Source organism: Platalea leucorodia, assembly GCF_965183815.1.
Source record: "Platalea leucorodia genome assembly, chromosome: 4".
NCBI classification, from domain to species: domain Eukaryota; kingdom Metazoa; phylum Chordata; class Aves; order Pelecaniformes; family Threskiornithidae; genus Platalea; species Platalea leucorodia.
Window position 1 is genome coordinate 90,272,422 of NC_138826.1, and position 15,944 is coordinate 90,288,365.

The 15,944-nt window shown below is 42.7% G+C and overlaps 1 protein-coding gene across 1 annotated transcript in view; it reads left to right on the plus strand.

Moving 5' to 3' along the window:
* The window catches only part of GNS (glucosamine (N-acetyl)-6-sulfatase), a 21,094-nt gene continuing 5,150 nt past the window's right edge, over positions 1 to 15,944 (plus strand). Inside the window, exons 1-12 of the mRNA XM_082309530.1 lie at positions 1 to 164; positions 823 to 882; positions 1,573 to 1,779; positions 3,334 to 3,399; positions 3,799 to 3,897; positions 6,353 to 6,520; positions 9,997 to 10,079; positions 11,451 to 11,569; positions 12,138 to 12,241; positions 12,644 to 12,745; positions 13,772 to 13,879; positions 14,609 to 14,719. Coding sequence (XP_082165656.1) covers positions 24 to 164; positions 823 to 882; positions 1,573 to 1,779; positions 3,334 to 3,399; positions 3,799 to 3,897; positions 6,353 to 6,520; positions 9,997 to 10,079; positions 11,451 to 11,569; positions 12,138 to 12,241; positions 12,644 to 12,745; positions 13,772 to 13,879; positions 14,609 to 14,719 — 1,368 coding nt within the window. The 5' untranslated portion in view covers positions 1 to 23. The remainder of the gene's footprint in view (positions 165 to 822; positions 883 to 1,572; positions 1,780 to 3,333; positions 3,400 to 3,798; positions 3,898 to 6,352; positions 6,521 to 9,996; positions 10,080 to 11,450; positions 11,570 to 12,137; positions 12,242 to 12,643; positions 12,746 to 13,771; positions 13,880 to 14,608; positions 14,720 to 15,944) is intronic.

A 15,944-nucleotide genomic window follows, 5' to 3' on the forward strand; every position in this document is an offset into this window, starting at 1 on the left:
CCGCCCGTCCCCGCCGCCGCGCCATGTCCCCCGCCGCCGCGCTCCGGGGGCTGGCGCTGGCCGCGCTGCTGGTGCTGAGCCCGGCGGGGGCAGCCCGGCAGGCGCGGAGGCCCAACGTGGTGCTCATCCTCACCGACGACCAGGACGTCTGCCTGGGCGGCATGGTAACCCCGCCGCTCCGCCGGCCGGGGGGCGCCGCCGTGGGCCCGCCCGCCAGGGGAGCGGGAGGCGCGGGGCTGGGCGTGGGGAGCGGTGCGAGAGGCCTCGGCCTCGCCGGGGGGCGGCTTGCGCAGCCCGGCTGCGGGCTGGGGGCACCCGGCAGGGGATGGAGAGGGCCCGGTGCGAGGCGGGCGTCGTCCCGGCCGCTGAGGAGGCCCGGGGTGACAGGCGGCGCGGCCGGGGCCCGGCCCGCGGCCGGGGACAGCCTCTCCCCGCGGCCTTAGACTGAGTGGCCCGGGGGCGACCGTGGTGCCCGCGGCCGCTGAAGGCAGCGTCGCGGCGGGCGTCCCGGCGGGAGCGAGCGTCTCTGGGAGGCCAGCGAGGCTCGAGCGGGTCGCGGCTGGGGCTCCCGCAGCGCGGCCTCCGCGGCTGCGGGCGGTCCCCGGGAGCGCCCCGCGCTTGTGCCGCCTGGGGCTGGCTTGTGCCGGCGCCGCGGGCGCAGCAGGCCCCGGCCCACGGCCCGGGGGGCGGCTTGCCCGGGCCGTGCCTCGCAGCCGTGGCGGCGGGCCCTCCCTCAGCTGCTCGTACAGCTGCTCCCGCTCCGCTGCTCTGCCCGGCGCCCTTACCTTCCTAGCTGACTTCGGTTTGGTCCCTTTCTTCCAGACACCCCTAAAGAAGACGAATGCCCTCATTGCGCAGATGGGAATAACCTTCCTAAATGCAGTAAGTGTTTACATTCACTCTTTGAACTTCTGAGGTATGTGCACCTGTGTAGTTTGTCTCTTAGGTAATTTAAAAATCTCAAAACTGGTAATAGTTTGACGAAGTCTATACATATGTGTGTGGGGTTTTTAAATTCAATCTCTTCTAGGTCACAAAATGATTATGTGATGTTGTGGTTATGTTCAGAATCTGAGAGGGAAAGTTTCACTTCCTAATAGTACTTGTGCTAAGTTCCTTAAGCAGTAAAGTAAAACAGAGTAATCTGAATATTTTTATTACAAACTGAGAAGCATTAGAAGAAGCTACTTAAAACTTCCACCTTCGTGTGTGCTGAAAACCCACTTCACTCTTTTCATATTCTAGTATATTGCGGTGGCTAAAATAATGGAGTGAATCAATTGGCAAACAGTATTTTAATGGATGCTTGCTGCTGTGTGAGAACTACGTCTAATCTGTAATGGGAGGGATGGGGTTGAAGAATATATGATGCAGAAACCTAAAACCAGTTTCATGTGCAGCTTTCCACTAGTGCAGATATTTGGGATGTAATTCTTTGTGTCTGAAAAGGAGTATGCTTTGATGTTGGTCAGCTTTTTAATCAACCTATTAGCTGATATTTCAAAACTATAAATTATGAGGAAAAATTGTTTTACAATGTTGATCTTGTATTTCTTCATCCTGCCTTTCCAGTACGTTCCCAGTGCACTTTGCTGTCCCAGTCGAGCTAGCATTTTAACAGGAAAATATCCACATAATCATCACGTTGTCAATAACACTCTGGAAGGAAACTGTAGCAGCAAGTTATGGCAGAAGATTCAAGAACCATACACCTTCCCAGCGGTGCTCAAAACCATGTGTGGTTATCAAACGTTCTTTGCTGGAAAGTATTTGAATGAGGTATTTTGTGCTTATTTTTTTACTGTGATGCAGTTCATTTCCATTTGTCCACCTTTCTAAAACATTCATAGATTTTTATATTTGTAGCTGATGGTGGGTCCCCAAAATGTTTAAAATGGTGATACTTGGATGAAGAGTTCTTTTTGCTGAGATGGGATAAATACAACGCAAAGTTCAAATCTTTAACTTAACCTGTTTAAAATCAGGTTCTGTACGTTCCTGAATGTTTTTAAAAGTTAATTTTGAAAGGATGATGGAATCCAAAGGCTTTTTTAGTTTGTTCAGATGTGTTGATTGTTAGAGATGATGATGGGGGAAATGGATAGATGATTGGTGTGCGGTATTGAAGACCACCATCAAGCCAGTGCCAGACCAGGCACGATATTAGAATAATGTTAAAGAAAAAAATAACTTTTTCTCAATATTCCTGACTGGTAATATCCCCTTGAATCAGAGGACTATTTTCTTTTTAGCAGTTAATCTGGTACTTTAAATATTAAATGTCCACTGAGGCAAATTCATTGGGAGAACAGGTATTATTTGAGCTCTTTTCAGAGGTTACCCAACATTTTATTATTGAATCACGTGTATGTGTGTGCTTTTGTTATTTTTCTGTTTTTGAGTAAGCTGTGGTTTGTTGTAGTTTATGGTAAGCTGTAAAATTCAGTGCTGGAAGCAGTAAGATCAGGTGTTCCTCTTGTGTGATGGAATTGTATTTGGAGCTAGATGAGTTCCAGTGTTCTTAATGGCATTATTTTCCTTGCATCTCTTGGTGGAAAATGGTGGTGGTATAATAGAATAATGGAACATGAATTTTCATAGCCAGGCACAAATTTGTTTCTGCTGGTGTTACCGAGGCAGCTAGGGGAAGGGAAACTTATCTGGCTTCCTTTGAGCATCCCTTGACTCAGCATAGTCTCCTGTCCCTGCAGTTAGGCGAGCCATGTAGATGGGAGAGGGCAGCCCTGAGAAAACCCGTTGTGTTGCTCTGAGGCACCCTCTGTTTTGAGTTTGGCACTGATTCAGCAGCTACTTTCCTTTTTTTGCTGGCTTAAAGGCTAGTTGTTGTCGACTATTTGGCACTGAGGTGACAAGAGGCTAGCGTTGCTTAAAGTTCGCACCCCCTCGTGGGGGAGGATGATGGAAGCTGTTGGTCTATGCGACGTTTTCTTTAGTATCTTGTGAGCTGTTTATCACAAAGCATAAGAGTGTCTTGTCGCATGCGTGTTGTGATCACCTCTCATTACCTGACAGTGTACTGTATGGTCTCCAGGATCTCTGCGTATTTTCACGTGCAGAGTAGAACAGGGAATAAAATTTAAATTTTATTGGTGAATGTCAAGCTACTGTCTTTCTAGTTATTTAACCCTGTTCTCTAACAGGCTGTACGTATGTTTTTATATGCATATATATTTGTTTTTTTCCATTCTGAAATTGAATTTGGCTTAATGCGGTTTCTGACTAGTGTTGAATAAAGCACATGAATATGAAACATAATTTCTAGCTTTTATTCATCATAATTGAAACTGTGAGTCATGGTCTGTCTTTTTTCAGTATGGAGCAGAGGATGCAGGGGGCGTAGGTCATGTCCCTCCTGGATGGAGTTTCTGGTATGCTTTGGTATGTGACTGTTCTTTTTTTAAAATACTTAATTTTGGTTGCTTTGTAATCCAACTCGTATTCTAACTTTGCTGGTCATGAAAGAGCATCTAACAACTTAATGCAAATTTTCTTTCCTTTTTTCCTCTATCGCGTATCGGATCCTTGGCTTTCACAAAGGCTACTCCTACTAAGGTGCATGGGGAAAAAAACCTGACTTGTAAAGCCAAGGCAATGTGAAATAGCACTAAAATAAGTTTTGTTGTTGGAGACCAGTTCTGAGAATTCCTGCGGTGTCCTTGTGACACATGCTTATAACCTATTTGACAAATGCTTGTTGGCAGCTCATTTTGATTATTTCAAGTAATGAATGTACGTGTTACTTTGTATAAATATGCACGCGACTTATCTTTTTCACAGGAGAAAAATTCAAAGTACTACAACTATACTCTTTCAGTAAATGGCAAAGCACGAAGGCATGGCGAGAACTACAGTGTAGATTATCTGACAGATGTACTGGTAAGAAGTTTTGCAACACCTGTGTTGCAGAAGCTGCTTATGACCAGATAATGCCTCATGCTGGGGGCTTGGGGAAGGGTGGTGGGGATGATAATTTGTTAGGCCGCATTAGTTCATAAATACGTGATTGCGCTGTCGTGATGGTGGGTGGGCATTAATCAGCAGAGCAAAATTCTGGGTATATTTTAAAATGACAAGTTTGTGTGTACGAGCTGTAGGGAGGAAAGAGATTCCAGTTGCCCATTTGCTAGCCAGTAGCCTCACCGAGAGGTTAATACTGACTGCTATGGTGCATGAGGAATGTGATGCATGTAGGCAATGTCTAAAATTACTTCATAAAATGTTGTGGTTCATTACAATACGCAACTTCTGTAACAGATAAATTGGGTCAAGATTTCAGTGGAAAGCTAAGTGTGTAAAAATAACTTTACAGCATGTTTTGTTTGTTCGATATTGTGATGTGTTGGTATCTTGTAATCTCCAACTAGTGAAACTGGTAACTTGGAAATATCAAAGGCTAATCGATCCTTCATAGTGTGTGAGGGCAATGTATGGACTGTGCCAAAATGCGTAGCTGACCAGCGGAGTCTTTACCTCTTTATCCTCTTAAGGTAAAGAGAGGTAACAAAGATGCCAAATACTTAAAGGAGAGTTGGAAGAGTTACTTGAGCTCTCTTGAGGCCCTGTTTAGCAAGTAGGATTATCTTGGAGGGGTTTGCGGGGGGAAGGAGGAGGGAAAGGAAGTGTTCCCCCTGCCCGCCAAGCTGAAGTCTTAATTTGGCATGCTGTTGCAGTGTATGAGTTGGTGGTGCTGGGAGCTCACATGCAGCGCTCAGGAAAATTCTTCTCCGAGAAGTCCCCTCATGCAGTGGATTTGTAGTCTTCCCTTGAGACCCTAATGCGCTTCATTCCAGTGGGTTCTTGAACACAGACAGCTGCTTACTAGGAACAGAACTGATTGATGTTTCTCAGGGTCCTGAACAGCTGTCCGATTAAATTTAGATTTACACTGTCTAAAGCTAGATTGGAATTGATAAGCCAGAAGTGAGACTATCCTATTACTGGCATTGTACTGGTCTTTTTTGATCCTTCAGCAGCACGTAAGCATTTTGACCAACAGGTTGTTGCTGCATAAACCTCTTACCTGTGGTGCGTTACCTGTTGCTACAGCAGCGTATTATGATTTTCAGCGTGTTGCGTTCTACCTTCTGCCTGTAGTTACCAATATGTATTCAGCATTTCAGAGCTAGTGTTTGAGTTTAATTCACTCGACGGCAGTGCACAGGAGTCTATTGCTTGTGCAAGGTTCCTGTGTTGCTTGATGTGATGCGCAAGCTTTCTTGTCCTGACTAAGGACATCTGGGTACTTAAGTCTGGTATTAGGAATCTGAACACCTGGATCTGTCTACTGCAGTCCTGACATGTTGCAGTTTAAGCTCCTAACAAAATCTAAGTTGACTACCTCTATGAGTTTACCTACATCATACTGGTTTCTGAACCAGGTTTTTGAACTTCACAGAGTTCTTATCCTCCCTTAACTCTGTTGTCATATAACTGAAGTCCAGCCCCACTTGCTTAGATGTGGAAGTTAGGAGGAAGGACGATGAGGGAATTCCTAGTGTATTGTTTCTTCTAGAGAAAGAAAAGGCTTTCCAAAATGAGGTGTACTAATCAGACAGGAAAGGAAAACGTTGCAAGATTTGAATAGTGAAGAACTCATCTGTGAGTAATACCTTTTGAAGCTTTAATTTCAAAGGCTGACCAAGGGAAGGGCAAAATGGAACTTGCAGTCTCTTCTAACTTGCTACTTGAAATTGTGTATGGGCTGAAACGAAAATGAAAGTGCAGTGAAGTGGTGTGAGCGAGTGGAGTTTGGCGCTCTCCTTCACTAGAGCTTCCAGCTTCACCAGCAGAAATGTGGCATCCCTTAGAAACTAGGAGGTTGCTACAGAATGAGCATACGCTATAAACAGCGGGGCTGAAAAACTTTTTCAGAGCTACTGCTATTTCTGAAGACAATTGAAACTGCTAAACTGGGATGTGTCAGGCAGGAGATGGCATCTGAGAGCCTCAGAAAGACTCGGACTGTGTTAAAGAAAGCTCCAATTTTACCTGATGAAAGCAGAGTTTAGGTGGATTTTGTTGATACTTGGAATAAGCACAAACTTTTGATGAGCTTCCAGGTCTAAAAAATGCAAAGGTCTGAAGTAGAAAGCCGTTCAGAGATGTGGGACAAATGATTTGTTTAACATGAACAGTTGGGATTTTTTTTTTTATCACAAGCTGCTGTTCTGGGCACTTGTAGATGAGCAAGCAATAATTTTCTGAAATAGTTTAAATGTTCCCAATACTACCGAGCTCTAAATAAGTTAAGAATGTCTAGTTTGGATTTTTCAAATACTTGCTGTTTTCCTTTGGAGGTATGACTTTTCTTCTCCAACAAAACTGTTCACAGGCCAACATGTCATTGGACTTCTTGGAGTATAAATCTAATTTCGAACCTTTCTTTATGATGATCTCAACCCCAGCACCGCACTCCCCTTGGACAGCTGCTCCACAGTATACGAAGAGCTTTCAGAATGTCAGTGCACCAAGAAACAGCAATTTTAATATTCATGGAAAGGTAAGTTAACTAGCAAGAATCTGCATAGGTTATTCTACTAGTTTGTGAGAGCAGTAGGCAATGACCCTGACTTGCATGTGAAGTTTAAACAGTGAGAAGAACAGGCTAATGCCACGACTACTGGTTGTTTAGTTACGTTAATCAGCCTTTCCAGATATTTGCATACCAATATCTTCTAAATAAAAAAATGTAGTGGCAAAAATGATAAGGCAGTGCAATGGAATTATGATTGATAAATGGAAGAAAGTTAATTCCTTGTCCAGTTTCCAGACTGTTCGGAAGCTCTTAAAATGTTCTTCCGTTGCTCTCGGTATGTTCAGGAGAACACACAGGTAGTGTGCTACACGAAGGCTCAGGTGAAGAACGGCGAGAGCCCTGTCTTCCCACGCACATCTGCTCATGTGGGTGGGTGGTTCGTTACTTGAGCTCTTGGCAAAGCTGCTCCGAGGTGACAAGCATATCAGACTGACCAGAGGACTTCATAAAATCATGAACCGCCAGGCCCAGGGTCACTAAGGGCTTTGAGAACTTGCCTTTCTTTTGTTGAAATAACCTGTAACCGGAATTGCTGAGCCTAATGTTACAAACTCGCAGACATCCTTGAGACAGGGCAGTACCTTCCACTGCCAGTAAACTTGGCCAAATATGGTCTAGCTCAGACTAATCTGCTGCTACTTACTCTGCCAATAAGTGAAAGCAAAAGTCACAGTTAATCTGGTGAGATATTTAACTTACAGAAGTTTTGTATTTTTGATTCAACTAGTTTAAAAATATAGAACTCACTACTGTTCAGTCTTCAACTGAAGAACCGAAGTTCACTTCAAGATTTGCTCCTAATCTTAAGACTAATCATTGCCTAAATGCCTATCTGGAGCCCAGTGATACCTCTTCTAAGGTCACTGCGACTCATGTAGTACAGGGTGAAACTTGTTTTTAGCTGAGGATTGTAGCTTGCAAAATGGCCATGTGCTTATCAGGGTGATATAAAAATATGAACGAAAGGGGAGAGAAGGGCTGCAGGCAGTAACAAATACTTTAGCCCAAGCTGTTCAGTTTTGAACTAGGGAGTGGGAATGAGACTGGGTTTTTTTCTCTCCATAAAAGGATCCTTAACTTTGTCTTAAGACTCCATTACTGTAATAACTGAATACTTTTAAAATAGTGAGCCAGAAATAACTTGACCAGCGAAGTCAGCAGCTAGCCAAAAAATACAGTGTCAGAGTTCCTTCTGTGGAGCAAAAGCTCTGCATAGGCCTATGTAACATAAAGCAAAATAACAGACTTAATGTTTGGTAGTTAATATCTGTGGATACAGCAGTTTTACTAGGTTTCACCATAGGAACAGACTAGCATTACCCTTCTTCCTAGACACAAAATAGCTACGATCATTAGCAATGTGCATTTCTGCAATTGGCAGCATTGTGGTCTTGAAGCCTAACTCCTCTTTGAGCTTCACTGTTTTCTAGGGCAGAAATTCCTACAATAGCAATAAACAAGTATGTAGGCTCAGACCCTCAAGTCAATGATGTTGTAATGCTTGCTAGACAGTCTTGCATTGTACAGTCTTGATTCCTAAACTAATGTTGCCTAGCTTCCTTATACAGTATGTGGGCAAGGGGTACTAAAAGGAGCCATCTAGGCAGAATTTCTGCATGAAAAACAGGGGTTAAGTTGTTCTCAGACTCTGGCCAGTGTTTTTCCTGCAAAATCGGAGCACGGCTGTGTTCAGCTTCTGCTGGCGAGATATGGTATGCTGTCTCAGGGTCTCCCAAACTTCCTTTGACAATGGGACATAGGGTGGCAGCAGGATCGGTGGACAGCTCTGTATGTAACTGGTGAAAGAGACTTGGCAGGGAAGCTGATTTGAGGACTCTGAGTCAGTGTGAAGTTTATTGAAATCCACAAAGATGTTTAGGTACTATGTGAAGTTCCTGAAACTTTAGAGAAAGGTAGGAAGAACAAAATACCCCAGAGAAGAGGAAGATTGTACTGCGCTAGGTGACTTACCCCCCAAGTTACCCAGCATGGTTGTGCCTTATGGAGGGCCTCTCCTGAGCTCCCCTCCTGTGAGAGGTGGCTGGTGCACAGGTGACGCTGCCAGCTCCTTCGTTCTCTGAAGAACTTCTGCGGAGCTGGGGATGGGGTTTGTGATGTCTTTCAGTACTTTTTCCTCTCTCAACCAACACAAGTCCTAGATGTTTGGTCTGGATTATGCCGTGAGTTTTCTTGCTGAGATAGACTTAGTGTCTCTCCAGAGAATTGTTTTACAACTGCCATAAAAGAGTGATCTGAATACAACTGCATTAAAATAAACTGGACATGGTATTAAGTTTCCATGCCAGAAATCTTCCCTTCAGTCTACAAGAACAGAAAACAGGAGAACTGAATAATTGCAGGAGATGTGAGTCACTTCACTGTGAGTCTCTTAAGCCTGAGCCTGTTCAGAGTCATTCGCTTGTGACAGGAGCAAAATTGCGTAAACATGAGGCCCTACAGAGAGGAGTGACCGAGTAACTGCAGGCTCAAGCTGAGGGTGATGAGGGGGTCGTCTCTGACCTACTAAATGAAAAAGCATAGAGCTGCATTGACATGACTTTCTCCTTTATTCTGCTCCCCGCTAATATTAACCTTCAGGTTGTTCACAAGAGACCTTCCCGTGCGTTTGTACAGCAGCTGACCCAGTTCAGGCTGGTGCTTCAGGATGTGGGAGTATCACTTTTCATATCAGATCATCTCTGTTACTTCGGGGGGGTGTGGGTGAGGCGGGAGAGGGAGGGGCTGTTTCTGAAAGGTGGGGATGCGGCTAGAAGAATCATTAACGCTTCAGCAAAAGAAATGCTCTTGTTCTGGAGTCAAAAAAATCCAGATAAAATGGCAATGTTTCTGCTTCCCTCAGTAGTCTCCAGCCCTGAGTTCATAGGCTACCAAGAATCTGATAGTGGCATCATTATAGATCTTTGTCCTCACTGTCCGTAAATTAGGTAGTCCTAATTGCTTTTGATGCAGGAGTTTCTCCCCAGCTCTCTACCTATGTTAGGATGCTCAGCAATCTTAGTCCCAAAATAACCTCATGCTGACAGCCAAGTTCAATCTTACAATGTTGCTGAATCCTTCAGCTTTTTTTTTTTTCCATCGGACCTGTCTCAGGCTATCACACTTTTATCTCTGGGAGAGCCTTACCTAGCTCCTTTCACAAATTTCTTCCCTGAACTGCTTTGAAAAGATCCACAGCTGTTTTCTTCTCACCAAGGGCTGAGAATAACGGAGCTGTAATATATTCTACTCTTGCAACTTAGATTTTACATGAACCAAGAGGGAAAACTGGAGTCAGGTGAGTTTGATAGCATGGCCTGGTTATTTCACAGGAATCATGTGGATGTTTTGTCCTAAGCAACATTTCTGTTGTAATTGGTCTAAGACAGGTATAAAAGCTGGTACTTCTCTCCTATGCTAATCTTTTTGTCTTTTTTCTTTAGAACAAGCACTGGTTAATTCGACAAGCAAAGACTCCAATGACTAACTCTTCAATACAGTTTCTTGATGATGCTTATAGAAAACGGTAAGATTTTTTTGTTGTTGCTTAAGATTTCTACTCAGAACTTTATTGTTTTAAAAAAAAAAACCTTTTCTTTTTTAAAAGGGTTGCAAGGAGTCTGACAATAGATGTCAAATTACCTGTAATAGTTCTCTGGCATCTGTCTCAGCAGACCTGATTTTTGGTTTACTTTTTGCAAAGAAATTTATCATTGACTTCAGAAATATTTTGCTCCCAAATGCTGCCATCGTTTATCATAAAAAGACCACTCATGCTCAGTGTCTCTACTGCTTCTCTTTCAGTGCACAACAGGTTTTCATAAAAAATGACCTTACCTTCTACTTCACTTGAATTCCAGATTCTTACATGATGTACATCAAATGTGATCGATTTATCTGCCAGCTAATCCGATTTATTAATCTTGGCTCTCAGCCTGTGGTCTTTTTACATGGGAGTACCTGCTTGGCCAAGGCGGGTACTTGATTCCTTTTCATGAAAGTGGATGTGGGGAGTAATGTGAAGATACAGCTCATTCCCTCTTTTTAATAGAAAGGAAAGGTATTTGTTTACACTGTAGGTGTATCTTCTTTAAAGGCTCCGAAACAACCATTAGCTTAACTTTAAGTGTTAAACTCCATTTTGAGAGTTATCAGGTATTCACTTGTCACTTTAGAGATGGAAAACCAAGTGTTTTTTCAGGCTCTTGCTTTATAAAACATGAAGGTAGAATTATGCAACAAAATCTTAAATTATGCCTGGAGACAACAGGATCCTAGATTTGAATAACTCTTGCTAATTCAGCATGATACTCATCTGTGGAAGCTTGTTATTGACTTATCAGCAACAGTCACTTGTCTCAATGGCAGACCCCAGGACAAAGGAAAGAATAACTCGTAGCTGTTCAAGGCTTCAGACACACGGGAATAATGGACCCTGATATTGCATGAGTAATACAAAATAGCTGATGTAGTTTTCAAGCAGAAAGGATCCCAGATACACAATAAAATTCATAGCAGTCTTGTATTTTAATATTAAAAACTAGATATAAAGAACTAATAACAAGTGACCTTGCAGGAGATAAGTCTGCCACTGTGTTGCTTCAAAGTTGGTCTTGACTGTCTCCAGATAAGAAGTAATCGTCATTTTGATGTCTTTCTCAGACACCACAGAATAAAATCAACAAGAACTGAAGACAAACAGTCTATTTCTATCTCAAATTGCAAGCTCAAATAGTACAGTGTAGTAATCTATGAAGTTTATTTTCAGAATTTACAAGTAAAATAGTCTACTTACCGTGCATACACTGACTTGAAGCAGCGTACGAATGCCCTACTTGCAGTCAGAATTATTCTGAATTTTTCATACTTCAATATGAATTATTTTCTTTCTGTATAGGTGGCAAACTCTGCTGTCAGTAGATGACCTGATAGAGAAACTAGTGAAGAAACTGGAGCTGAATGGAGAATTAGACAACACGTACATCTTTTACACATCAGACAATGGCTTCCACACGGGTAAAATTTTCACTCCTTACTGACCATTTGTAGAAGATCCAGGGATTGCATAACACTTCCCATTTTCTGGGGTGGTCATGAGGGTGAACTGCAGCTGTGGAAGACTGTAGACATGAGAAGTACTGATCTGAGTTGCAAAACCATCTGGAGTTGCAGTGTGGGGTGTTTGGGTATTTTATTGTTTGGTTGGTTTTTGTTTGGTCGTGGTTTTTAGCATTCATCTCTGCCACTGTATCCTGGTATACATAAAATTATTACAGAAATGGAGGGAGGGTCTCTGTGTTCTGTAGGAAGAGTTGCTGTGAAAGAGTTAACCAGTAAAAATCTGCCACAGACCTGTCTGTATCATGTTGTACAACTAAAAATGCAGTATCTGAGCGGTTAAACTTTGTAAGATACAGCTCATACTTTGAAGTTGTTTGTTCCTATCCTCCACTTCCTTAATGTAGTTCAGGTTAAGAACCTCTTCTGACTTCTTAAAAAGTTGGTTGCTGGAAATTATGTAACGCAAGACTCTTAAAATGTAAACCAAGAAGCCATTTGACTTTTTTCATTTTCTATTGTATAGGCCAGTTTTCTTTGCCAATAGACAAACGGCAGCTGTATGAGTTTGATATCAAAGTTCCACTGCTAGTTCGAGGACCAGGGATAAAACCAAATCAGACAAACAAGGTAAGAAAGAAGTGAAATCAGAGTACAGGTTTACTTTTAATATTGTTTCACAGTTATCAGCTTTAGGTTATAATTCATCCTCCTGCATATATATGTATCAATGAAATGAAATTAAATATATGGAGTGGTAGAAAGCGCAAAGACCTCATTCTAAAAAGCTGTGCACGCTCTTGCTTGAATCAGTAAATTTAAGTAATTGCAGACTACAGAAATAAATGAGGTGTGAAGCTCGCTTTCCAAAGACCCTACTGTTGCTTGTGAACGTTACGGGGTCCATTAGCCTATAAAAATAAAATTAAGTAGTGCTTAAGTGTACCTAAAATTACAAGTACTTAAAATACAGAAGTCTCATTACATCTGTTAGGTTCTGGTCTTCTGAAGTAAGTTTTCCTCACCCTGCAGATGCTTGTTGCAAATATTGATTTGGGTCCCACTATCCTGGATATCGCGGGGTATGACCTGAATAAGACCCAGATGGACGGGATGTCACTATTGCCGCTGCTGGTAAGTAGACGGACAGGGACAGTAACCAGTAATTCTTGCAGGGGTTACTTTTCCAGGTGAATACTACTTCCTTGGATAGACTAGGTTGACTCATAACCCAGATTCTTCCCTTGATGGCATTTTCACGTGGGACATTTGTAGCTTAGTGAAAAAAGTAGGCATGCTGTTTAAAGGCAGATGTATTTTGATAAGCCCTACAACTTTGTGGTCATTTTGTAATAGAAAGTTGTGTCATCCTTTGGCTAATCTTGCCACCTGTAGTAATTCCTTTTTTGAAGGCTGTATGTTGTTTCCACCTTGCATCCTCCCTTCCCTTTTCCTTAGGATTTCTCAGCATAGACACTGGAGAAAAGCAGACTGCTCTTACTTAAATCTTTGGTTTGCCTCAGTTTTCAGCAGAACCAGTGTTTCCTCCTAAACTCTGGAAAAAATGTGTGGTTTTATAAAGTAAACGTGACCTTTCCAATAAGTGAGCAGAAGCCTATTTAAATAAAGCTGCTTGCAGTTGATCCTTTTAGTTTTAATTAAATTTAGTCTATAAATTGAAGGCAGCTTACTTGGAAACGTAGGAGATGATCCAGATTTAAAACAGTGCTTTGCTTTTAAAACCTTGTATCCAAACCTTAAGCTGTTCTTTAGACAGAAGCAGGTAAAAGGCATCTAGTTTAAACTCTGATGGAATCAAAACTCTGAAACTCCTTGCTTTGCTGTATATGCTGGTGATTGTGCTGTATATTAACTTTAAACTTCCTTCTCCCTCTGTCTTTTAAAATGCAGCTACAAATAGAGCAGCTTAAAACTTAGTTGCTTCTTAAAGCTGTTTATCTTTCTAACCTCTCAGAAAGAATCCTCTCTTAGAACGTTTATCATTCTAACCTAAGGCTGAATATTATTTTAAGACTGTCTCAAACTAGGGACCACGACTCAAAGTGCCTTGTGAGCAGTGTTAGTGTTACCCCAGGCATGGAGAATTTCTTCTGTTTCACAGTGCAGTAAATACTGAGTCATGTTAACTTCTTGTCCTAGAGAGGAGACAAAAATGTGACATGGAGATCGGACTTCTTGGTGGAGTACCAAGGAGAAGGATACAACGGCAGTGATCCTACCTGTCCTGGCCTAGGACCTGGTGTCACAGTAAGCAGGACCAGATTTGTTAATATTAGAAAATAGCTGCTGAATCAAACCTGTTCGCTGTGTGGACTAACCTGGTTCTATAAGTAAGCTCACAGTGTCTTGGTAAGTAGGAGCTCGCTCTGTAGGTCCTGTGTGGCATTTAAGAGTCGGAGGGCGACGTGCAGCCATGCAGAGCTGATGTGTCCATGTGACCATACAGAACACTGTCACCCTTTCAATGGGAATCTATAAGGCATCAGGGTTGGAGAAATATGCAGGAAGGTATGGGCTTGACACAGTGGGTAGCAGTGACATCGTGTTCTTTCTAAACCTCCAGTGACCTCATTGCACAATTCTTACATGTAACTATTATTTAAGTCACTAGCTACTTCCTGAATCAAAGATGAGTTGCTTTAAGTAAAGCATCCCATTGGTGCTGTCTTTAGTGGTGTGTGTTGTGCTGTTCTCTTCAGTGTCTGTACATTAGCTTCCCAGACAAAATGCCCTGGATCATGGTGAGTTCCTTAACAACGCTTTCTCAAATTTAGAAGAGCTGAGTTTTTGCTTAAAATCCCCAGTGGAGACTTGGATGTGTTAGACTATGGTCCTGGTGTTCATCAGTTAACTGCAGTCGGCTTGAGCCTGGTATAGACTCTAGGAAAAGGATTGCTAGTTCTTTTTTTTTCTTTTTTTCCTTTTTTTTTTTTCCTTCCCCTGCTCTGAAGTTTTTGTTCACTGCTCACTTCACAGCACTGCTTCCCAGACTGCGTCTGTGAAGATTCCTATAACAACACATATGCTTGTGTAAGGACGCTGTCCACTTCCTGGGATCTGCAGTACTGTGAATTTGATGACCGGGAGGTAAGTCTCTGTCTGAGCAGCAGATGTTAACTGTTCACAACTGTGCTAGCAACTGTCTGCATTCTTATCTGTCCTCGAGGTTTCCATAAAGTGCTCTGAAAAGCAGACTAGCATTGCTTGCAGGACAAACAGTGTTTATCTACTGGTGAGAATGTTTGACCAAAACTCTGGTGGGTTCTGGGAAGAAAAAAAAAGGGGGTGGGAGGGGAGCGAGGAAGGGACAATAGCCTCAACTATGATTATCGCCTTCTGGTATCCCCTAACAGCCTCGTGGGGAGCTGTGCTGGGGCTGGGTTCAGTTCTCTGTCCTACCCTAATGCCATGTGGCAGAGTCTTCTGTACAACAAGTATCTTCTGTTACACTGTACCTCTGCTGTTCTTATGTTCAGCTGCAACTCTTCTCCTTGGGAAGAACTGAAATTCCAGGCTGATCATTTCTCTTCTGTTGCTCACTTCTTTGCCTGGCAAAACAAGTATTTAAGTTACAACTGTGGGAAAGGTCTCTAACCTTATCTTAAGTTATTTGTTTATAAGGGACATAATGTCCCCGCTTCAGAAGCTGTTCAGATCTCGCAAGTGGTGCACCCGCTGTATGAACAAAACTCGGTGTCTGACAGGGCTGATCTTTGCTTGCGCCCATTCGCACGCAGTTGCTCCACAGAGCCTACTGGGTGTGAGGCAACCGGATCACAAATCTAATAAACTGCATTGTTGGCAGGTATGCAATAAATGCATAAACAGCAGGTATCCCCAGTTGCCATGCCACCACACAAAACACTTTCTGGTAGTCTACAATGAGCAACTTAAAGCAGGGGAGTAAATCCCACAAGGTGGTTTTTGCAGTCAGATAGCAAGAAAGACTGTATAGGAGGCCAAGATGCTGATTAGCAGACCCTGCCCTGCATTTTTCCACTTTCTGATGATTTATGATGAAGTTAAACAAGTGTTGCAGCCTTCTTCATGAAAGCAGCAAACTTGATCTGATAATACATTTCATGTCACTTTTTTTTTTTTTTTCCCAGTAAGAAGGTATGGCTGTGGCATTTCTGGGTCACTCAGCTTACCTGGGTCAGCTAAATTAAGACTAACAGTATTGAGCAAGATGCAGCTATGTGGCTTTTAAAACCTTGCAGTGAACCTTCCAAGCGAGCTTGCAACCAAAGTCTGTCTGGATGAATCTTTATCTGAGTTAGACACAACCCAGCCAGACTTAATCAACATCGGC